The sequence below is a fragment of the Lactuca sativa genome, chromosome 2 (assembly GCF_002870075.4).
Source record: "Lactuca sativa cultivar Salinas chromosome 2, Lsat_Salinas_v11, whole genome shotgun sequence".
Taxonomy (NCBI): Eukaryota; Viridiplantae; Streptophyta; class Magnoliopsida; order Asterales; family Asteraceae; genus Lactuca; species Lactuca sativa.
This window is the reverse complement of record NC_056624.2, coordinates 146,084,551-146,109,249: the sequence shown is the minus strand read 5'-3', so window position 1 is coordinate 146,109,249 and position 24,699 is coordinate 146,084,551. Positions and strand designations below refer to the sequence as shown.

At 38.5% G+C, this 24,699-nt stretch overlaps 1 protein-coding gene across 1 annotated transcript; it reads right to left on the bottom strand.

Annotated features, from left to right (window-relative positions):
* Nucleotides 1–1,446: 1,446 nt before the first annotated feature.
* On the bottom strand, nucleotides 1,447–2,607 carry LOC111885133 (wall-associated receptor kinase-like 1). The gene is made up of 2 exons (XM_023881415.3): nucleotides 1,848–2,607; nucleotides 1,447–1,736 (listed from the first exon to the last, which is right to left on the bottom strand). Exons 1-2 carry the CDS (start codon nucleotides 2,581–2,583, stop codon nucleotides 1,579–1,581), a joined length of 894 nt encoding a protein of 297 aa, XP_023737183.1. The 5' UTR covers nucleotides 2,584–2,607; the 3' UTR covers nucleotides 1,447–1,578.
* Between the last annotated feature and the right edge of the window lie 22,092 nt (nucleotides 2,608–24,699).

The window sequence follows — 24,699 nt, the reverse complement described above, 5'->3', positions numbered from 1 at the left end:
TCAGCTTACACATAGATATGAAGTATTTTATAAATTACGTGCTATGTGTGCATATTATCTGATTACTTGCTATCTATGCTGGATGAACGTTGTTATACATGTTTTCAATAATTTAAACTGTATATGTATTTTATATCTACGAAAATGTTGGGGTAAAACATGGGTAGATGAATGACGAGGGATAAAAGCTGAAATAGAGGAACATTAGTAGCATGGACCTAGTGCCCTATAGGTATACATTGGCAGCAGTGGACCTAGTACCCTATAGATGAGCACTGGCAGCTGCGCCACAACTCGTAGATGTTTTAGATCTACGGTAAACGTCCTAGCAGCTGCGCTCTAAGGACAGTATCGGCAGCTGCGCCTAATGGGGAGCCTTATGACCATGACAGTAGCGTTTAAAGGTCAATACCGGCAGAAGCACCTCATAGAAAATGTCACAATTCTGGCAGCTGCGCCTAAGTGACAAGATTAGCAGCTGCGCTTGACCAAAGTGTCATTGGCAACAATGGACTTCATGTTGTTTCCTTAGGATGATCCTTAGGAATGAATGAACGAGAAATAGTTGATTCTTAGGGGAGACCCTTAAAGAATAAAGAAGATAATGGGGATGGGTAATTGGGTTAACTGTTTGATGATTGAACATAATAATTATATTATTGTGGGTTGAAAACCCTATGTACTCACCAGGTTTCCCAACCTGACCCACTCAGTTTATTTATATCACAGGTGTTGATATAAAGTCACATTACACAGAGAGATTTAAAGAGATGTAGATCACTAGTGTAAATAATTGTAAGTTCTGTTTATGCTTATGTTTCTGTATTAACGATGACATCCCAAACGTTTTAAAATGAAATAAATACGTTTCTTCGAAAATGTTTTAATAACGTATTTACCATGTTTTTTTGGGAACAAATTCCGCAACCTTTTTATAAAATGAAGTACTCTGATTTTTATAAAGCATAAACAAACCGGTCTTTTCTGGCCGTGAGATTGGGGATGTCACAGGTTAGAAAAGAATGTGAATTTTTATTAAGATAATTTGAATCTCTTGTATGGTTTGTGCCTTTACATCTATTATGATTTTTTGTTGTTTTGTTTCTGTATTGTAAATCAAGCAGTTTATGATATTTTATGTTGCAATTCGTATTGTATTTTAAAAGGCCGTTTATTTTCTAAGGCTGTTCAATAACAGCATCAAAAAATAACAGCATAAAAAAATAACTCTATTTTTTAAGGCTGTTTAATAACAGCATCAAAAAATAATTGTTTCTAAGGCTGTTTATTAATAGCATCAAAAAATAACTCAATAACTCTATTTTATAAAGCTATATTTTATAAGGCGGTTCTGGACAACATCAAAAAATAAGTATAATTTATAAGGCGGTTCTGGACAGCATTAAAAAATAAGTATCATTTATGAAGCTATTTTTATGAGGCGGTTTTGGACATTTTCTAAGGCGGTTTAAGAACCGCCTCAAAAAACAACACTATTTTATAATGCTATATTTTCTGAAGCGGTTTAATAACCGCATCAAAAAATAAAATAAACCGTTTTATTAAACATCTTCTTTATTAGTGAATGGATAACGTGGGTTTAGAATGTCTTCGATTACCCTTCATGACGTGAGAACAAACGAACTCGAATTCGCTAATCCTGTCATAATCATCATATACATCATAGTATTCACACTCACCTCCATCCTCTGCGCACCTTGCACATTTTTCATCATCTGAAAGCACGTCATATAAGAAAATGTGCCTTGTTAAAAAATGTTCACCGGTACACAAGTACGCTAGAAAAGTAAAACAAAAACTTAAATACCAAATACAAAATTACATACCGTAGCATCCATCAACTAAATAAGGACTTCCTTTATTGCCCATTGGAAAAACGCATTTCCACGACTTGATTGAACCACCATTACCCGTATCAGCTTTGAGATTAAACCCCATCGAACAACACTTTATTCGACTGAACTCACGCTCTGACAAAGTCCACAGCAGTGATATGGGGATGTAAGTGTTGTCCCCGGCAACAGATTTGCTAGAAAACCTTCCCTCATCATATGACTTCTTGTCCACCAAGTAGGCAGACCCACAAGCTTCATCCCCACCCTGCCTTTCCAAACCGGTGAGATCCATGCAATAACTCTCAAGATAATAAGGAAGTCTTGTTTGGCAACAAGTAATGCCAAGGCACCTGTCTTTCACGCCAACACTCTCATTGCGACAAGTTGTTGAGCAACCGGTGACTGCAGTCCCTTGGTCCAAGATGACCGCATTACCACAACCCTCTACAACAAACAGGTTGTGTAATCTGGAAAAAAGAAATGGGCTGCTTTCACCAAGTTCAATGCCCAAGATTTGACTGCTAGTACGGATAAGATTGTGGCAGTCGGAAATCATTGAGACATTAACTGTTACGGTTTGGTATTCTAAGTTTACTTCTAATACCTGCACGTTGTTGAGTGCAGGTAGATATGGCGTCGACCGGTTGCAATCAACATTGTACCGTTCACTCACAGAACAATTTACCCCAATCCCAAAAGGGTAGGGGATTATCACATCCCCGCACATAACTTGGCAACCCGGCTTGGTATATTTTGGATCACTTGCTGATGTTGTTTTTAATAAAAGGAAGATGAGTAAGTGGTAAGCTTGGAATAACTTCATTTTCGTGAGATTAAATGGATGCTTTATTTTTTTTGAACGAGTGAGAAACGACGATTAATACAAAAACTGTGAGCATATATCTATGAATAATTAATGGTGGCATGCATGGAGCTATCTATATATAATGCATGGTAAATTAAAACTCTTGAATGTGGTTGTTGATGATTCAGTAGTAGTTGGCATCCTTAATACCTGCTTGCCCTTGCCCTTGCCCATCACGTGGTCTATATTAGCTTGAACCGTAGATGGAAAGTGTGATGTCCTTATGGATTCTAATTCGTGTTCAACTTCCATCATCGTGGGCCTATCTTTCCCCTTTATACACAAGCATCGCATAGCAAGGTTAGCTAGTGCCAATAATTCATCCGTAGTACCGGCCTCGTTAACGATCATTTCATCAAAAATAGAGATCTATGAATAAATGGTGGCATGCATGGAGCTATCTATATATAATGCATGGTAAATTACATAAATGAATGGTGCATGTGCGTGCTTGTTTGGCATGATTATTCCGATTTATAATTCAATTTCTTTTGCATAGTTAGTCCAATTAATTAACTCCATCAAAACACACGTCTACGACGCATAAAAAACAATTTCAATTTTTTAATTTTTGTTTTTTGGGTATATAAGAATGTTCATGAGACGAGTATTAGTGATTTTAGTTTCACTACTATAAAACCAAATCTCAAAATCGGTTCCATCCCGTCTGCCGGGTACCTGGTATATTAATTTCAGGTATATTAGTGTTGGGTAGCCGGAACTGGAAATGCTTTGGAACCGCCGATTCCCGAATCCGAACCACTTTAAGCGGTTTCGGTTCCAGTTCTTATTTTTATAGAACCGCTACTCTTTTGCTCGAGCGTACCGGCAGCTTCAAGGTATGTATAATTATAAATGATTATATGGCAGAGAGGTATAATCATATATGCTTATATATCTTTATACGTATATGCCTAATCATAAATAATTATATATATATATATATATATATATATATATATATATACATACATAGATTGAGTAATCATATTTGATTATGACAATCTATGACAGAAGAGGTGGTGGTAACAGAGGTAACGATACTTTATTTGTTATGTTGAATAACACCATTTAAAATTGTAGATTTTGAGTAATTTTTTTGAACCTTTAAGGGTTTTAAGAAACATGCACATATTTTTTCGTCATGTTATTGAAGCTAATGATATTTTCTAATCCTGATTTTTAATACGTAGCGAATTATATATTGATGTTTTCGATAACTTCTTGTAAGTGTATAATAGATATACTTTTATAAGTTTTTAAAAATTTAACAATTTAATGAACCGGCTATCCGGTATTGGAACAGCTTGCCGCCGGTTCTTGATGCAAACATTTTAGGAATTGTCGGTTCCGGTTCCTGATAATTAAGGAGAGTATCCACCTTTACTCATCCCTAGTTGTAACGATGTCCATGAGACAATTGAGTTGAACACAAAAACGCAATCATCAAGGCCCAAAAGGACAAAATCGATCTAAGTGAAACTCATTTGTTAATTTTTTATAACTATTGGTATGGACATATTCTACATTTATTTTTACTATGTTCAATATCTTGAATAACAGTAAACCTCTTGAGTGATATCGAAGATACTATTATCATATATCTTGATGTTATCTCGCATATGTCTTATGTCTTTGATATATATGATTAAAGATCCACTACAAGAAAACTCTATTTTAGTGACGGACTAAAATTTGGTCACTAATAACATCATTTAGTCACCACACTAAATTTTGGTAATCCTACAAATTTAATCAGGATGGTCGTCACTCACCCATCACTAAAATGTAGAATAAAGTTTAAATGTATGTCATAGCAAGTATTAGTGACCAAAAATAGTGGTCGCTATATTGGAGTCTTAGTGACAAAAAATAGTGGTCACTGGATTGGAGGGTTAATGATTAAAAATAGTGGCATTGGAGACTTAGTGACCAAAAATAGTGGTCACTTAATTGAATACCCGGTGATCAAAAATAATGGTCACTGAATTAAAGAATTATTGACCAAACATAGTAGTCACTGGCTATTTATATATTTATGAGTTTAAAAAAATAGTAACTACAATTATAGTTATTGAATATATGATTGAAAATCGCAAAAAAGTTAGGACCATATAATAATGATCACCAAACAAATTTCATTATAAATTTAAAAGCAAAAAGGAGAACTATAAACTCATATTATGTAAATGGCCACGATGATAGTTTGTTCGATTAAAGAGCATTATGGTAATTTCACATTAATGATATAGTGTTAGATAGTATGGTGTCATTACATAGCTTCTCAAAGTAGTGACTTTTACCCATTTGATGTTAGGGTAATTTCGTAATTTGGTATAAAGGGTTTCGGAGTAATAACAATCCTAGTAAGGTTCTTAGCGGAAATGATTAAAAGATGAAAGGGTAATAGCTTAAGTACGATTAGTTGAGGGTGAAATTCTAAAAAATAAATGCAAACTGTGGTTATCATCTCCATTACGTATTTATGCTATACAGACCTCACATCACTTTCCTTTGTCTGTATCGACCACCACCACCATCCTTACCTCGCTTTCCGTCTTCCGTCGACGATTCTTCCTGGCGCTGCTACCACATCGAACATCACCACTTTCACCTTCGTTCACTTCAGTACCGTGTTCTAAAGTTTGAAGCCCTATTTATCCCAATTGAAGCTTCAATTATCATTTCCCCGAAGTTTGATTGATTAAGGTGTGATTAGGGTTCGAAAAACCTCAATTGGAGCTTAATTCCTCGCATTTGATGTTGCGTTCATCATTACTTAATGTCGAAGGTAATGTTATCCTTTCATCAATCTCTCTTCTCTTCTTCCTCGTTGATTGCTCATGGATGACATCCTCCTCTACCTACTCTTATGGTTTTGTACTCCATTCTGACTCCTGTTCACAATCACACACTTACACAAACATGTACGAAGACACACAATCGAAAACACATAGAAATACGTAATCACTTAGTGTCGGCTTAGCCCATGTGCAATATAGGCATTGGAACATGCTCAAAATCTTAAAGGGCCAATTTTTTTTGGTAGTGTACACAATCGGCAATTTGCAGCCTATTAATATGAATTGATTGATTGAACGAAGGCACGCACTGAAGCGGGAAGCCACATCACGATTCACGATCATCGATTAGTACTCGTTCGTTCATTTAAAAAAAAGTGATCGGCAAAGACAGGAGAAGGGTGAATCGTGAAAGCGATTCACTGATTCAAGCATTCAGCAACAACAAGACAACAACTCAGCGGCTTAGCGCCATTCACTCATTCAACAAGGGTCGACGATCTTGTATGAGAAATTGAGGATTATCAAGGGTCAATCATCTCCTGCTAATCAACCAATCAGGTCATATTTATGAGAAATTGAGGATTATCAAGTTTATAGTTGTCAATTGAATACTTGAATGATTCATACTTTCATAGATTATCAGTTTAACAGAATATTTAATGAATTTAATATTTTATTATCAGTTTATCTACTATAGAAATCAGTTTAATAGAATAGTGAATGAATGAATTAGTTTCTAAAATTCATAGAAACCAGTTTAGTAGTTTAAATTATGAGTTTATGTTTATTGTAAAATTGTTTATCAAATTATGTTTATTCGAATTTCTTGAATGTTGAAAGTTGAAACTTATGAACTTGTAGTGATGAAGTCTAAGCAACCATTCGTTTATCAAAAACGTGAAAAAAGAAAACCAGATGAAGAAAATAGAAAGGTTGATGCCGGTGTTGTAGATAAGTTTATCCATAGACAACCTGTTGAAGAGCACACTGAAGAGAATGTTGAAGAGCACATTGAAGAGCATGTTGAAGAGAACATTAAAGAGCAAGAGCATGTAGAAGTAGAAGAGACAGAAGAGCATGAGCCTGTTAAAGAGCTTGTTGATATATATGATCTAAAAGGTGGGAAAAACTTAATTCTGGTGAGATTAAAATTTTGGTTGGGAAAGATCCTAAAGAGATAATAGTATTATGTATGGTCCCTACGATAAATTTGGTAGACGATTTTCTACAGCTTTGTATACAAGAACTTTATCGAATTTGGAGAAGTGTGATAGAGTATGGATAGTATATTCGAAAGAGCTAGACAGGGTATTTTGTTTATGTTGTAAAGTGTTTAGAAAAGGGATTTCGAAAGGTAAATTAGATGGTGAAGGTTATGCAGATTGGCACCATGTTACCACTAGGGTTAAAAAACACGAAATTTCTTTGGATCATCTAACAAATAGGAATAAGTGGTTTGACATGCGTAAAAGATTGAACTTGAACAAAACAATTGATAAAGTTCAACATGAACGGTTCAAGAAAGAAAGAGATTACTGGAAACAAGTGCTTTTAAGAATTATTGCAGTAGTGAAGTTTCTTGCTAAACATAATTTAGCATTTCGTGGATCGAATGATAAGTTGTATAAAAAGGTAATTATAAATTGTATTTTTTTGTTCCAGTACCACCAAAAATCTTTTTGTAAATTATGATGACTGATTCCAATTCTTATTTGTTAATTGTATTTAATAGGTAATGGAAATTTTTTTGGTGTCATTGAAATGTTGGAAGAGTTTGACCCGATTATCAAAGAGCATGTGCAACGGATCACAAGTGAAGGGCTTCATGTGCATTATCTTGGTCACCTAATCCAAAAAGAACTAATATCTTTGCTAGATGAAGATATTAAAAAAGAACTTATCAAGGAGATAAAGAAAACAAAGTACTACTCAATCAAACTTGATTGTACTCCCAATTTAAATCACCAAGAACATATGAATATAATAGTGAGGTATTTAAAGTTATCATATAATTTTGTTACTATTGAGGAGTCTTTTTTTTGGTTTTTTGAATGTTGATGATACCTCTGGAAAAGGATTATTTGATATTACACTTGAAGAGTTAAATTCTCTTGGTCTTCAAATTAATGATATGCCTGGTCATGGCTATGATAATGGGGAAAACATGAAAGGAAAACACTAAGGAGTGAAAAAGAGATTTTTAGATATAAATCCTAGAGCATTTTACACTCCTTGTGGTTGCCATTCTCTTAATCTAACATTATCTGATATGGCTAACAAGTGTGTTAAAGGAAAGAACTTTTTTGGATTCATCCAACATATTTATACTATCTTTTCAAATTCTACTAAGAGGTGGGAAATTTTGAAAGATAATGTTAAAGCTTGGAGTCTTAAGTCATTGTGTCAAACTCGTTGGGGAAGTCGGTTTGAGAGTGTAAAGGCTATTAAACTGCAACATGTGGATGTACAGAAAGCTTTACTTCAAGTTGGAGAAAAAGAGAATGATGTTGCAATTGCAAGTGAAGCAACTTCACCAGCAGAAAAAGAGCTTAGTGACTTTGAATTTTTGGTATCAACTGTTGTTTGGTATGAAGTACTAAACCATGTGAATATTGAGAGTAAGAAGTTAAAATCAAAGGATATGCATCTTGATAATGCTATTACAGAAATAAACAAATTGATTGGGTACTTCAAGGATTATAGAGAAACTGGTTTTTCAAAAGCGATTGTTGAAGCTAAGGAGATTTTTATTGAAATGGGTATTGATCAAATATTTCCACAAAAGCGTTTGATTGAAAGGAAAAAAAGGTTTGATGAGAGTTCAAGTAGCAAAGAAGTTTCATTTACACCTGAAGAGAATTTCAGAGTCAATTATTTCTTATACATAGTTGATCAAGCTATTTCTTTTCTTGAAACAAGATTTGAACAATTCAAAGAGTATGATAAAGTATTTGGTTTTTTATTTCCACATAATTTTAGGGAATTGAAGATAAAGATCTTAAGTTATATTGTCATCGTCTTGAAAAAGCACTCAAGTTTGACGAAAGATCGGATATTGATGCCGAGGAGCTTTGTACAGAGTTAAAATTATTTGAGACATTGGAAACCATTGAATTTAGCAACCCTATAGATGTTTAGAAGTTTTTGAAAAAAATTAATTATTTCCTAAATGCAAGCATTGCATATAGAATATTGTTGACTATTCCAGTAACGGTCGCATCTGTAGAAAGGCGTTTTTCCAAATTGAAATTTGTGAAATCTTACCTACGCTCCACAATGACCCAAGAAAGGCTTAGCAGTTTGGGGATGATATCTATTGATAACAAAATCTTAGAGAGTATAGACTACAAAGAGTTGATCAACCAATTTGCAATCAAGAATACTATCAGATATGTTATTAGTCATTAAAATACTTTGATTTTGCTATGTTTATTGTTATAAGGTTTATCGTCATTTTAATAAAAAAAGTGGTTTATTTAATTTAATTCGTTAAAGTGTTACACGTTAAGGCCTAAGGGCCTTTTTTATCCATTTCGTCCTGGGTATTTGAATCCTCAGAACCGGCCATTCACTTATGAAAGGAGTCGATTTTTCTTTAATTTTATTGTATGTTTCCGATTGAAGGATGTCAAGTTGGCGTTTGCTCCACATTGTTTAGTTCTGAGGTTTTGTGATCAATTTGTTGTGTGTGTCTGATGAATGTTGGAGTTTTTTTTTTGATTTTTTATTATTTATCTTTCGAATTCTAAAGGTTTTGTTGATTTGACAGAGTCGAGGTGTAGATGTTTCCTAGTGGCTTTGTTTGATTTTCCTTTCGCAATGAATTGATCTAGGATCAATTGCCTTAAGTATGAGTTTTCGATTGCTCCACAAGGGATTCCCTCTTTGGTTACACTTCATTCCTGGAATCCAATTCCGGACAACAAATGGCCCTTACCAAGTACTCCATTACCACACACAATTCAAATTATAATTTCATAATGTCTCTTATCCAATCCATTTTAAGTGTCTTTTAGTAGGTAAATGGCGTCAATCAAATCTATACATGTATTTAGGACTTAACAGACCTAGGTGAATAAATGTTCACTTTTTAAGTTCTTTGTCTCTTGTGTACGTGGGAATACGAAAGATATTGTAACACCCGTTTCTTAAATAAATAAATAGAAAAAAATTAATATGAATAGTAGCCCTAAAATCCATAATATCTCGTGGGGTGTTGGTTTTGGGGAGCCCAATGTTATAATTTGGATTATTCGGGGGTTAAAGTGTAGTATTGAGATTTATTTTTTAAAGATTTTTAGAAGACAGGGGGTATTTGGTATGTGTTAGACTTAATATGAAAGGATTTATGGAAGCAGGGGATAAAGAGTAAATTCTGGACCTATGTTGAAAAGGTTTTGTAGAGGAGGAGCCATTTGGTAACATGAGGACTTCAGTTGAACAAAATTGTAGAGGGAGGGGCTGCTTGATAAAATTTTGGACTTAATTTGTAAGGGATTTCAGAAGGCAGGGTTTAAATGGTAAATATTGGAGCTAATCTGAAAAGATTCTTATGGGGAGGGTGGGAAGTGTAAAAATGAAACAAGATTTGAAATTCACAGGCATAACCTGTCACCCTCCTAGCTGCCTTCATATATATGGTAACAAGCCCTAACCCTAATGGAACCTCATCATCCTCCACCACCACACTTATACCTCCCTTCCACCTCTGGCGCCACCAGTCGTTCAAACACCATCGTCATGCCCTGTTGTCGGTTACGATGAGGACCATCGGCGAAGCTGTGAGTGCCCATTGCCACCACTCCATCGTCCTCCTTTTTCTTCTTCTCTTTTTATATCGTCGTTCACAGCCGCACTCGGCTATTGCTGGTGTCATTCTGACCACCACCCGCTTTGGAGCTCGTCCCACAACAGCTAGCCGCTGCCACCACCGCTTGTACAACCAACGAAGGAGACTGTTCCATCGATTTTTTCCCTCTGGCTGCCATGAGCCACCGCGACGGTGGCTGTGTTTGGATGCACTTCCGGCGTGAACTCGCGTATGTTGATGTATTTGCTCGGCAGGGGACCAAGAGAAAGCATCGCCACCACCGTGAGGTGGTGGCGGTCATCGCAAATCAATACTTGCCGCCATTTCTAATACCTTCTACCATTGCTGCCGTATCTTGACACCACCAGCCACTGTGGGAGGTGGCTGTGAGTTTGTGTATGCCTGTGTATTCGAGTAGACCTGTTAATTTCAGTTTTCATATGGTTGTAGGTATGATGGTTTGGCCGAAAAACCCACCACCACCACCGTGAAGTGGTGACTGCCACCATGTACCACCACCAGGCATCACAAGGGTAGTTGTGTGTATGTGTGTGTGTTTACCTTGTTGTGTGTGTGTTTACTTTATGTTAAAGCATTTTAAAATTGTATTTAGTGACTAGTATAATAAAGAAAACTCTTAACCACCACCGTAAGGTGGTGGCTGTCGCCTCCTGCCACCACCAACCGCCGTGTTTGGTGGCCCTGTGCTTTTCCTTGTGTTTAATTGCTTTTGGGATGCTTGGACAAAAATGGACTAGAACCATAACCACCACCGTAAGGTGGTGGCCTCCGCCTTGAGCCGTCGTTGACCACCACTACCCGAGGTGGTAATGGGTGGTGCCAGACTTATGAGACCATAGTGGGCCTAATAAAACCCTAATTGATCTAAAGACTTAGCTTTTGGGCCTATTGGGTTGTGATTGGGTTGGAAACCCTAATTAGGGTTTAGAAAACCCTAATTTTAGATATATGTGTTTTGGAGTGTCAGGACCCGCATTTGGATGATCGGATTGGAATTATGTATTAAGCCGACCACACTATATGATTTACCAAATAGATTGATGGACTTAATGGATGAAGTCATTAGTGGGTTAAGTGAGAAACACTTAACCCTAATCATCATTTTATGTGAAAACCCTAATTTTGATTGGGCCTTGAGTTGGGCCTTCCTATTGGGCTTTGATGAGTGGGCTATTGATGGGCCATCCAAGAACAATCATATGGGCTTAGAATATATGGATGGGCTTTAGGGTAAGGTCCATGTGAGGTTTTGGGCCCAATTTGGAAAATTGGGCCATAGGTTGGCTATAACTGAGCCTTAAGGATCATGAGAGGTTGGACCATTGGAAATGCCAAATGTATATACTAGAATAAATGGTTGGGCCTTAGGGTAAGACCATGGAAAGGATCGGGCCCAATTTGGAAAATTAGGCCATATGTTAGGCTTTGATTCATAGTTTGACTTTTGGGCGTTTAGATTGGGCCTTGAGCTTAAATCAAGCGAAGATATGGGTAAAGTAGTCTTTTACCCCCATGCATGGACTTATGGTTATGTCTTGGAACCCATTATTAATTTGGTATTCTTTTGATGTTGACAGTTCGGGAATCTGTCGTCTAGTAGTCCGACTTTTGTTTGTGGGACTTCAGCAGCGCGGGGTGAGTTACCTTCTAGTAGAGGTGGGTCTACAACACTAATGTCGGCCCACCAGTAGGTGATTATTTATGAGATGATTGTCTTTGTGATAATCGTCTGGTTTTCCACTATCTGATATGCTTTGTGTGCTAGGATGCTCTGTTATATATGTTAGTAGTAGTGGGGGTGATATAGTCCCCGGATACCGGTTGAAAGACACTGAAGGGGTAGTCAGTACCCATGCATGCCTAGCAGTATGTTTATGTTATGTTATTATGTGGTAGTGGTAGGGGTGAAATAGTCCCTGTAGTCGGTTGAGATAAACCGAAGGCTAGGTCGAGCACCTTAGAATTGCATGACATGGGTAGGTCAGGCACCCCAGAATTGCCTAGCAGGGTAGGTCGGGCACACCAGAATTGCCTGACAGGTTAGGTAGAGCACCCCAAAATTGCTTGACATGGGTAGGTCAGGTACCCCCGAATTGCCCGACAGTATGTTATTTGTATGGAATGTATGATGGGGGGAATTACTAAGCTTCGTGATTACGATTTTCAGTTTTGGTTTCAGGTACTTCGTTTTCAAAGGAAAGGAGTCGGCTCGATCGCAGCGCATCACACTATGTTTTCCGCATATGAGATCTCTGGGATTACACTCTGATATTGTTTATGATAACATGTTTTGATTATTGGTGCTTTGGTTTTGACATGGGATGTCATTATTGATGTTTTTGTTATACTATTGGTTTTATAATAACCTAATTAAAAATGAAATTTTTTGGTCTTGAATTTTGGGATGTTACAAGTTGGTATCATAACCTTGGTTTGAGGGATTTGGGCACACTCTCGGGTGTGTCTGGACTCAAACTGAGGACTTGGTATGAAATTTTTCAAAAGAAAAAATTATTTTATATAATTTTTTTGAAAATAATTTGAATAGTGAAAAGAACTTTGAAAAGAACAAGATGTGTGATGCGCGCAATCAGCCGAGCTCAAGTAAGTTTTTCCCAATATACCCATACATGTTATGTTATGATATGTTATAATTATGAGACCTACATGCTAGATTAGGGTTAAGGATCAAGGAAGAATGCCTTATATGCCTACTATATGTGCTTGTAGATCTGTATGCGAGTACTGATCAGTCAGTGATAGGATAACATGTTAGGGTTATGCCTGATTGTATGATCCTTCGAATTACATGCTAGTACAAGTTCTTGATTAGAGGATAGAATGGTATGAATAGTGATATGATGGTTGTATTTTCCCCATTGTCTGAATGCTACTTGCTTTGTGCTTGGTAGGGCTCTTGGTAATGTGAATTGACTACTAAGTGGATATGCAAAGTTACATGGGGTACATGTGGGATAATCTCATAGTGAAGGACTTGGCCCTATTACGCAACTCTTGTTTGAGTCCAACCATTCGAGGATTGAGTCTTTTACTTGAAGGATTATCTGATCTCTGTTGCATGTGATTATATCCATGAGGTAGTTAGTTGACATTGGTAGGAGTGTTTCAGCAGCTGAGGGCTAGGTGAGGTCGAGAACCTAGGAAAGCCTAGGAAATGTTTCAGTGGGTTAGTAGTGAGGTTTAGTGAGACTTGTGTGTATTAGTTTGAGAAGGTGAATTGGAGGATTTGGGATGATTCTCTAGGAAAGTATGGATAGATGTGGAAGGTAGTATTGGGCCAGTACTACTGAAAGCATAGGATCCATACTCGAATAGGGGAGAGCCTTGGAGAATCCAGGAACCCTATGGGATATGATTATTGGGTACATTTGGATCTTTGGAATGTCAGTTCAGTATGGTGCAAAGCACTCAGGAATGGGATTCAGATTCTGGTTCCAACTCAGGAGCAGGCCCTAGGCCAGTCGATGTGTGACCGCAGAAGTTCGTCTCATCGGAGATTACTCACGGAGTTTTGGGAGTTGTCACACCCCTAAACCGGAACGGCGGAAACGTTCGGGGGCGGATGACTTCATGTGGTAGCGTAACAAATGAATACATAGTAAAGAAAGCAATACAACCATCATATATATAATTGAAAGTTTACATTGTTAAAAGGTACATGTTCAAAACCAATTACAATATGATGCCAAAATATGAATTTAACTGACGACGCAGTGTCCCTTCTTCAAAAGCTGTTTGTTACCTGTAATTACTAAATCCTTGGGACATACAAGTAGTTTTGAAAGAGTAGATCAGCATTTAAGCTGGTGAGTTTCATAAGTATTAAATGACAATGTTTGTATGAAATGAAATGTTTTGTTTTTTTTTGTTTGTTCCTAGAAAATCCCATATTTTCTGCTATCATAAATGTAGCCTTCTATCCAGACTAAAGGTTGTTTCTAGAAAATGTATGTATGTGTAAAATATCCAATATGTTTGAAAAACATCGTAAATCAATGTATTTTTAATACCCCATGTGAGTTTTATAACCATGCTAGTGACTCGGATTTGCCTATACACAACGTTCTTCAGGCGTTGGAATGTTCTGACGTTTTTCACCCCAAATGGTGGACTGTAGCTAACAGTCAGGGCGCGGGGTTGTCAAGCCCGTATAGATCTATACACAAACACCATGCTCCCCCTCCAAGGAATTCTGGTATATAATACAGGACTTGAAATGTGTACTCGAACGTATGTGAAGTTAATGTCTCACAAAACTTAGTATAAAAACAGATTTATGTGTTAAAAAGTTCGTTTGTTCTTGTATGTGAAACCGACTTCTTGAAAATCGTGTTTCTAGTATGTAAAATTTAGTAATGTTCTCGTAAAACTATACCTATTATAGCTTTCTAAAAGTGTGTCTCGTTTGTTTAGAAATCCCTAGAAAATGAATCACTTGTTATGAAAGTATAGATTTTTTATAGTGTCTAAGTTGGACACATATACATGAAATCTAAGCAGAGTGTTAAATTTATACGTATATAACAACATTTTTCATTTAAAAAGATATAATGTTATCGTGATATATTTTACATATGAAAGTTCCCTATAAAGTTTACAAATCACATATGATTCTGTTGAATAAAAGTGTATACTAAAACTTTATATAACACACGATAATAATCGGGTGTTTTACTTGTATTCCCCCCCTTGAAAGCATATAAAAAAGCATTTATAGAATATTTAAAAGGGTTAATTAAGGGGTATGAACTCATTTGAAAGATCGAAGAGAGGCGAGATGAAAAACGGGCAAAATTTCTTCTCGGGAAAACGGAATTTCTCGGGATTCTTGGGAATCTCGGGAGTATAAACGACCTTCGGGACTTGAGCAAAGTGACCGGGGCTTCCGGTTAGCACGGGCACGGAAAACGAGGCAACAACGCAAGAGAAATGAGAGAGAATGGCCCTTTTCTTCGGAACCCTCGCATCCCTTTTATAGGGGGTGGGAACCGCCTCGGTACGCTTGGCTTACGCGTGCGTCACGCATGACCGGATCCTCGACTGCCTCGGAGTTCGGATGGGACGGGGCATAGCTTCGCATAGACCCCGAGTACGCTGGGCGTAACTCAGATCGACTTGCTGACTCTTCCTTCGGATAATACTAAGATTAAATAATAAAATTTATATTTTATTTATTTAATAAACTTCTAAAATTCATATCTTCTTCATACGAACTCCGTTTTTGATGTTCTTTATATCCACGCGTAGGCGAGACTACGCTCTACAATTTTCGTTTAGATTCCGTCAGCAAATTTTGAAATTATTTTTATTATTTATTTTTAAAAGGTCGCGTTAAGAAAATTTCGTTAGAAATTCATAACTTCTTTATCTGACGTCTGTTATTGCCAGACTTTTTACCGCTGAATACCATTGTCGAGACCTTCGATTCTCGTTTAGGTCATTCCGACCAAAAGTCGCTCGATCTCTGATTCGAGTTTTTAGCTGTCTGTCGCTAAGCCGAACTTGGAAAAATCATAACTTCAATATACGAAGTCGGATTTGGGCGTTCTTTTTACGTACGATCACGGATTAATGACATCAAACATAGTAGGTAATTAAATAGAAACTTATTGGACATTTTATTTTCGAAGTTAATTTCATTATCACAAAAGTGGTTACAATACTTGACTTTTTAGGTCATTACATAGAGTTGAAATATCGGGTTGTCACATCATCCCCCCGTTAGAGGGAATTTCGTCCCGAAATTTAAAGTAGTAAAGATACTAGTGAATCAGAGAAAAAGATGAGGGTACGTTCGTTTCATCTGATCTTCGCGTTCCCATGTGAATTCAGGTCCCGGTTTGGCGTTCCAGCGAACCTTCACGATGGGTATGCGACTTTGTTTCGTTTGCTTGACCTCTTGGTCCATGATTTCTACCGATTCTTCCACAAAGTTGAGGCTCTCATTGATCTCGATCTCGTCGAGTGGAATAACAAGAGTCTCATCGGACAGGCACTTTTTCAAGTTTGAGACATGGAAGGTTGGATGTATGTTACTAAGTTCACGCGGTAGATTAAGCTTGTAAGCCACAGGGCCGATTCTAGCAAGAATCTCAAAAGGCCCTACGTATCTTGGATTTAGTTTCCCATGCTTTTCGAAGCGTATTAAGCCCTTCCATGGTGAGACCTTCAATAAAACATGGTCTCCTACCTGGAATTCCAAAGGTTTCCTCCTTTGGTCAGCGTAGCTTTTCTGTCGGTCTCTAGAGGCTTTCAACCATTCACAAATTTGAACGATCTTCTCTGTCGTTTCTCGTATGATTTCCGGACCGGTGAGAGTGCTTTCAGGAACTCGTCCTTTAGCTAACTGGGTGTCGCCAACTTCAGTCCAGCACAGAGGGGACCTGGACTTTCGACCATAGAGGGCTTCAAACGGAGCAGCCTTTATGCTTGTATGATAATTATTGTTGTATGAAAATTCGACAAGGGGTAAATGGATATCCCATGCCTTTCCGAAGTCAATTACACAGGATCTCAGCATATCTTCCAAAGTTTCTATTGTTCTCTCATTTTGCCCGTCTGTTTGTGGGTGGTAGGCTGAACTCATGTCTAGCCTAGTCCCCAGGGAACTTTGTAGTGACTGCTAGAATCTTGAAGTGAATCTACTATCTCTATCGGAGATAATGGATATCGGAACACCATGCAGTCGCACTATTTCCATTAAATATGTTCTTGTAAGCTTTTCCATCTTGTCAGTCTCCTTGATTGGTAGGAAATGCGCGGATTTGGTCAATCTGTCGATGATGACCCATATGGTATCGAGTCCACCCGTCGTCTTGGGCAACTTGGTTACGAAGTCCATAGTAATCCATTCCCATTTCCATTCCGGTATCTCCAGCTGTTGCAGTAATCATGACGGTTTCTGATACTCGACCTTAACCTTAGCGCAAGAAAGGCAATTACTTACGAAGGTAGCAATTTTTGCTTTCATGTTAGGCCACCAGTACAGTTTCTTAAGATCCCAATACATTTTATCTGAACCTGGGTGAACGGAATATCTCGTGCTGTGTGCTTCGGTCATGACTACGTCTCTGAAACCACCATGTTTACGTGTCCAGATTCGATCCATGAGATAATACGCTCCGCCACCCTTGATTTCTAGATTCTTCTCCATTCCTCTCAGGGATTCACCCGCCACATTTTCAGGTTGCAAAGCTTCCAGTTGAGTCTCCTTAATTTGGGTGGATAAGTGGGAATGGATAGTCATAGTCAGATATTTGACTCTCCGACCAGTGTATTCTTTTCGACTGAGGGCGTCAGCTACCACGTTGGCCTTGCCAGGATGATAACAAATTTCACATTCGTAGTCATTGAGTAACTCGACCCATCGTCGTTGTCGCATGTTGAGCTCCTTCTGATCAAAGATGTGTTAAAGGCTCTTGTGATCGGTGAAAATAGTACTCTTTGTTCCGTACAAGTAGTGTCTCCAGATCTTCAGAGCAAATACCACTGCTCCTAACTCAAGATCGTGTGTCGTATAGTTCACTTCGTGTGTCTCAAGCTATCGGGAGGAATAAGCAATAACCTTCCCTCTCTGCATAAGAACACAACCAAGTCCTTGGTTTGATGCATCACAATACACTACAAAATGTTCTATCCCTTCGGGAAGGGATAGTATCGGTGCGGTGCACAAGGCCTGTTTCAGTGTTTGGAACGCCTTCTCTTGTTTCGCTTCCCAGTCAAAGGCCATATTTTTGGGTTAATGTAGTAAGAGGTTTCGCAATGCTAGAGAAGTTCTTTATGAATCTGCGATAGTTGCTAGCGAGACCTAGAAATTGACGAATCTCTGTAGGTGTCTTTGGTGTCGACCAGTTCTCAATGGCCTTAATTTTGGAGGGATCCACGTGTATCCCCTTCTCGCTAACAACGTGGCCCAAAAATTCGACTCTTCGAATCCAAAATTCGCATTTAGAGAACTTCGCATAGAGCTTCTCCGATCGCAATGTTTCTAAGACTTTTCGTAGGTGCTGACTATCCTCTTCCTTACTTCAGGAGTAGATAAGTATATCATCGATGAAGACGATGACGAACTGATCTAAGTAAGGACGGCACACCCTATTCATTAGGTCCATAAATACTGCTGGTGCGTTGGTTAATCCGAACAGCATCACTACAAATTCATGGTGTCCATAACGAGTTCGGAAGGCTGTCTTGGGAATATCCTCCTCTAGTACTCGTAATTGATGATATCCGGATCGTAGATCTATTTTTGAGAAGTAGTTTGCTCCTTGAAGTTGATCAAACAGGTCGTCAATGCGAGGTAGAGGATAACGATTTTTGACAGTAAGTTTGTTCAGTTCTCTGTAGTCGATACACATGCGGAACGATCCGTCTTTCTTCTTTACAAACAGGACCGGTGCTCCCTAAGGTGAGAAACTTGGTCTAATGAATCCTTTTTGATGGAGTTCGTTAAGCTGACTGGAAAGTTATTGCATCTTTGCTAGTGCTAGGCGATAAGGCGATTTCGCTACTGGGGTAACCCCTGGAACTAAGTCGATTATGAACTCGACTTGGCGTTGTGGTGGTAATCCCAGTAGTTCTTCTGGGAAGATATCGGGAAAGTCGCGTACTACTAGAATGCTCTTAATATCCTTTACTTCCTGACTTGTATCGACGATGTGTGCAAGAAATGCATGATAATCCTTTCGCAAACACTTTCGAGCTTGGATGCAGGAAATGATGCGAAGATTTGTACTTGATTTGTCGCCGTAAATTACTAATGTTTCGTTGTTAGGAAGACTAAGACGAACTGCTTTCTCAAAGCACAGGATGTTGGTGCGAAGAAGACTTAACCAATTCATGCCGACTATAAAGTCGAAACGTTTAATTTGGACCGGCATGAGGTTGATTGGAAAAGAATGACCGTCTAAAGTTAACGTACAGTCCATGTATATGCAGTTAGTGTTTTCCGTTTTTCAATTTGCCATCTCTACAGTGAATGATTTTTCTAACTTTCTAGGTTTATGTTTAAGTAAGTGAATAAATTTTTGACTCATGAAAATTCTCTTCGCTCCACTATCGAATAATATGCATGCATATGAATTATCGAGAAGGAACGTACCAGCAACTACAGTCGGATCAGCTACGGCTTCATCGTGGCCTATAGCCAAAACTTGTCCCACCCCGCCAGTATTTGCTGCCTTTGGGCAGTTTCTCTTGTAGTGGCCCACCTCGCCACAACCGTAGCAAGTTTGGCCTACACCCGCGCTAGGAACTTGAGTGATCAGCTTTGCGGGATCCTTGCAGAAACGGACAGTGTGTCCCTTTCTGTTGCAGTTGGAGCACTGCATTTCCCGACAAGGTCCATGATGGTGATAAGTGCATTTGGTGCACTTTGGAAGGTTACCCCCATAAGGCTTTGTTGGGTAGGGATTTGTAGGAACGATAGTAGGTACTATATCAGCGTTCACTGAAACCAGTTGTTGTTTCTTCGCGGATTCTTGGGAAGAACCACCCTTCCCTTTATTCCATACTATCTTCCTGTTATTGTTGTTGTTGTTTCTCTTTTGCGGTTCTGGTGTAGAAACCGTTGAGTTCTGATGACTTCCGTAATAAACAAGAGATTGTGCCAGTTCCTTGGCACTGTCAAAAGTGTCAAGTTTTGAAGCTAACACGCTTGACCGAATTCAGGGCGACAGTCCCCAAATGTATCTCTCTATTTTCTTGCTCTCAGGAGCAATCATATCTGGGCAAAGGATTGCCAGATCGCAAAATCTATTCGTATAAGTTGATATGTCGGTACCAATCATTCCAAGAGTCCATAGTTTGTGCTCGACTTTTTGAATCTCTCCTCGTGGACAGTATTCTCTCATCAGCATGATTTTTAAACTCTCCTAGCTTATGGAATTTGCCACTATCAGGGTAAGTACCTTAACATGGCCATTCCACCACGTTAAAGCTCTATCAGTAAGTGTGAAGGTTGCAAACTTGACTTTGCTGTGCTCGGGACAGGAGGAAATTTCAAAGACTGATTCTGTCCTTTCAATCCACTGCCTCAGAGTCATCACACCACCAGTTCCATTAAACATCCGAGGTTTGGCATTAGTAAAGTCCTTATAGGTGCATTCTCGGGATTGCCCATGACTCTCGCCATGGTTGGATGGATGTGTGCCAGTTCCTGAGCCAGTAGTACTCGGGTTATTGATCTGTGACATGGCAGCTGCTACAACTGCGGTGACTGCTGCTTGGAACATGACAACATCAAATTGAGGAGGTGGAGGTGGTGGTGGTATAGGTGCTTCCCCATCGTTGTTTCGTCTTGGGTTCCTACGCGGAGGCATCCTTCAACTATAGGTTGAAAAGATAAAGATAAGAATTTCATAGCATAGAAACTGTATGTGTCTCATGAACTAAATTGCTATATCCCAACAATATATGATATTACGAGTCTCAAAATAGAAGAATGAAAGTTATTTGTAAGTCTGAAAATATAAAACAAGCATTTGGCTTTTCCATAACTTTTTAAGGATTGAATGAAATACTCCACGTAGTAATAATAGTGCCACTTATATTAATATAATAGTTGATACAATGATCACGAAAATTTGACCCCTATAAGGGTCTCCGGGTACAAAGTTTAAGAAATTTAAAAACTTTTAGCCGAGGTCCTAACTTATAACAAAATTTGAGATTTTGGCAAGCACTACTTGCGACGTAGGTTGCGCTTGGAGCTTGACTCCGCATCCGATTGCTTCGATTCCATTAGACGCCTATCAAAGGCGGCTTGTTGTTCCCTCAATTCAGTTAGGGCTGCAATCATTTGTGCTTGAAATGCCTCGGTTTGGAGTTGGGCATTGTCCTGAATTCTGTCCAGCCTACGGATGTCAGAAGTGTGAACCTGTACTTCCACGTTGACATCCCGAATCCGGCTAGCTTGAACTCCGGATTGGTAGGACTGATTGGCTAGTTTTTCCATCATTACTGGGAGTGCCTGATCAGCCGAACCTTCGCCGCGGACATCGTAGAAGTCTCGGCACATGTCGTAGGGAGGGCGTAGGTTTTGTTGGTTGCTCCAATGGTGGAGGTGACTTCCCCAGACGGGAGTCGGTCCTTGAAAGTTCCTTACGAAGACGAGAGGTTGTGCGGGTGGTGGGTTGATCACTTCCGGCTCTGAGTCAGTACCGTAGTCATCATCCAATTCTATGGGTTCTTCGTCCTCCTCGGGATCCTCTTTGATCCATCCCCCGTTGCCTTGGTTGGGATAGTAGGGGTCGTCGGGGTGGTGAAATCCAGCCATTTGACTGTATGAGAATAGGGTTATAAGAATCGAATAATGTTTGGAACATGTGAGACTAAACAGGTATGTTAAGCTATTCTAAGTAATAAATACTCCTATAGTATTTAAATTCGTGTGTTTGATTCTCGTGATGTTTTGGTAAGTTTTGACTTGTTTCTCACTACGAGCAATCCTCGATATATATTGGTCCGATCTTGGACAAATATAGTAGATCATGCTATATTTGTCCCAAATCCGATTACATATATCGAGTCTTAATCGTAGTGTCCAACTTGTCTAAATACTTCTTGTATAGTTATAATCATGAAAATAAGTTTGTTGTATGCATGTATTTGTACTTGAATGAACTAACATTATAAGTTAAATGAAACGCGGCTTAGGCGTAAAACAAAAAATGTTTTATTAGAGATTATTAGTCCCTTAAGCATTTATAGTTTGTCACCCCAAATGGTGGACTGTAGCTAACAGTCAGGGCGCGGGGTTGTCAAGCTCGTATAGATCTATACACAAACACCATGCTCCCCCTCCAAGGAATTCTGGTATATAATACAGGACTTGAAATGTGTACTCGAACGTATGTGAAGTTAATGTCTCACAAAACTTAGTATAAAAACAGATTTATGTGTTAAAAAGTTCGTTTGTTCTTGTATGTGAAACTGACTTCTTGAAAATCGTGTTTCTAGTATGTAAAATTTAGTAATGTTCTCGTAAAACTATACCTATTATAGCTTTCTAAAAGTGTGTCTCGTTTGTTTAGAAATCCCTAGAAAATGAATCACTTATTATGAAAGTATAGATTTTTTATAGTGTCTAAGTTGGACACATATACATGAAATCTAAGCAGAGTGTTAAATTTATACATATATAACAACATTTTTCATTTAAAAAGATATAATGTTATCGTGATATATTTTACATACGAAAGTTCTCTATAAAGTTTACAAATCACATATGATTCTGTTGAATAAAAGTGTATAATAAAACTTTATATAACACACGATAATAATCGGGTGTTTTACTTGTATTCCCCCCCTTGAAAGCATATAAAAAAGCATTTATAGAATATTTAAAAGGGTTAATTAAGGGGTATGAACTCATTTGAAAGATCGAAGAGAGGCGAGATGAAAACCGGGCAGAATTTCTTCTCGGGAAAACGGAATTTCTCGGGATTCTTGGGAATCTCGGGAGTATAAACGACCTTCGGGACTTGAGCAAAGTGATCGGGGCTTCGGGTTAGCACGGGCATGGAAAACGAGGCAACAACACAAGAGAAATGAGAGAGAATGGCCCTTTTCTTCGGAACCCTCACATCCATTTTATTGGGGGTGGGAACCGCCTCGGTATGCTTGGCGTACGCGTGCGTTACGCATGACCGGATCCTCGACTGCCTCGGAGTTCGGATAGGACGGGGCATAGCTTCGCATAGACCCTGAGTACGCTGGGCGTAACTCGGATCGACTTGCTGACTCTTCCTTCTGATAATACTAAGATTAAATAATAAAATTTATATTTTATTTATTTAATAAACTTCTAAAATTCATATCTTCTTCATACGAACTCCGTTTTCGATGTACTTTATATCCACGTGTAGGTGAGACTATGCTCTACAACTTTCGTTTAGATTCCGTCGGCAAATTTTGAAATTATTTTTATTATTTATTTTTAAAAGGTCGCGTTAAGAAAATTTCGTTAGAAATTCATAACTTCTTTATCTGACGTCTGTTTTTGCCAGACTTTTTACCGCTGAAATACCATTGTCGAGACCTTCGATTCTCATTTAGGTCATTCCGACCAAATGTCGTTCGATCTCTGATTCGAGTTTTTAGCTGTCTGTCGCTAAGCCGAACTTGGAAAAATCATAACTTCAATATACGAATTCGGATTTAGGCGTTCTTTTTACGTACGATCACGGTTTAATGACATCAAACATACTAGGTAATTAAATAGAAACTTTTTAGACATTTTGTTTTCGAAGTTAGTTTCATTATCACAAAAGTGGTTACAATACTTGACTTTTTAGGTCATTACATAGAGTTGAAATATCGGGTGATCACATGAGTGGACGTCGGTGGTCTTTTGTTTAGCAAAGGAAGGGATTTGGGAACTTTAGACAGTAATCTCGCGGCCTTTCGGGCCAGGTTTGTCGTGGGGCGGTTAAGGGCTCATCTGAAGCCAAAAGCCTGTAAACCCTTAGAATACTTTAGGAAGGAGGATCCTATAGTTAGTTCATGTCATCAAGATCGAAAGGAAATTTTGCACCATGATCTCAGGAGGGTCGAAGTATCTCTGGAGAAGGTGATCAAGATTCCTACAGATGTTGAGGGTATGCCATCTTCTACTGCTACTTGGTGGATGTCGGGAATCTGGATTGCTTTGGAATTGTGAGTGTGTTTGGATAAGTCAGATCTCGGGTCAGTTCTTTGCTATCGTCTGGGTTATCAAGGGTTGTCATATGCCATTCTGCATGTCAAAAAGTCCTTGATGAACCTACAGAGGGACGTACCTTGCAAAGAGGGTTGCGCGTGTACTGTTATTATCCCTGATCTTTGTCAGGATCTATGCAGGAGTATTATTTAGAGGATATTTGGTCAGGGCTATAGCGATAGCTCTCTAGTGAAGTCATAGTTTAGTGGTTCTATCATTGTTCAGGTATGGTCGACAATTGTCTATGGAAGAACTTTGGAGTTCAAGGCACTACCGTTGCTAGGAAAAGACTGGTAGCATGAATATGGTAGTGTCAGTTGTGGGTGTTAGACGCATAAGTGTTTGGTCATTGGATGTTCAAGAGAATTGTATTTTCGCATGGGTTGTGATCGGTAGAGTTCAGTGGTGCTGCAAGATTGGAAGAGGGAATGAAGATTCGTTAGCCAGGGTGAAGATTAAGGCCTCCAGTTGTCAGCATGGAAGATGGATTGAAGTGTCAGAGTAGACCAGATTTCAGAGGATGGGTGATCTTAGGGTTTAATTGGTAAGTGATTGCTATAATTCGTAAGAACAAGTTGTCATCAGTGGATTATTAGAAAACAAGAAGGATTGGGAATCCTTCA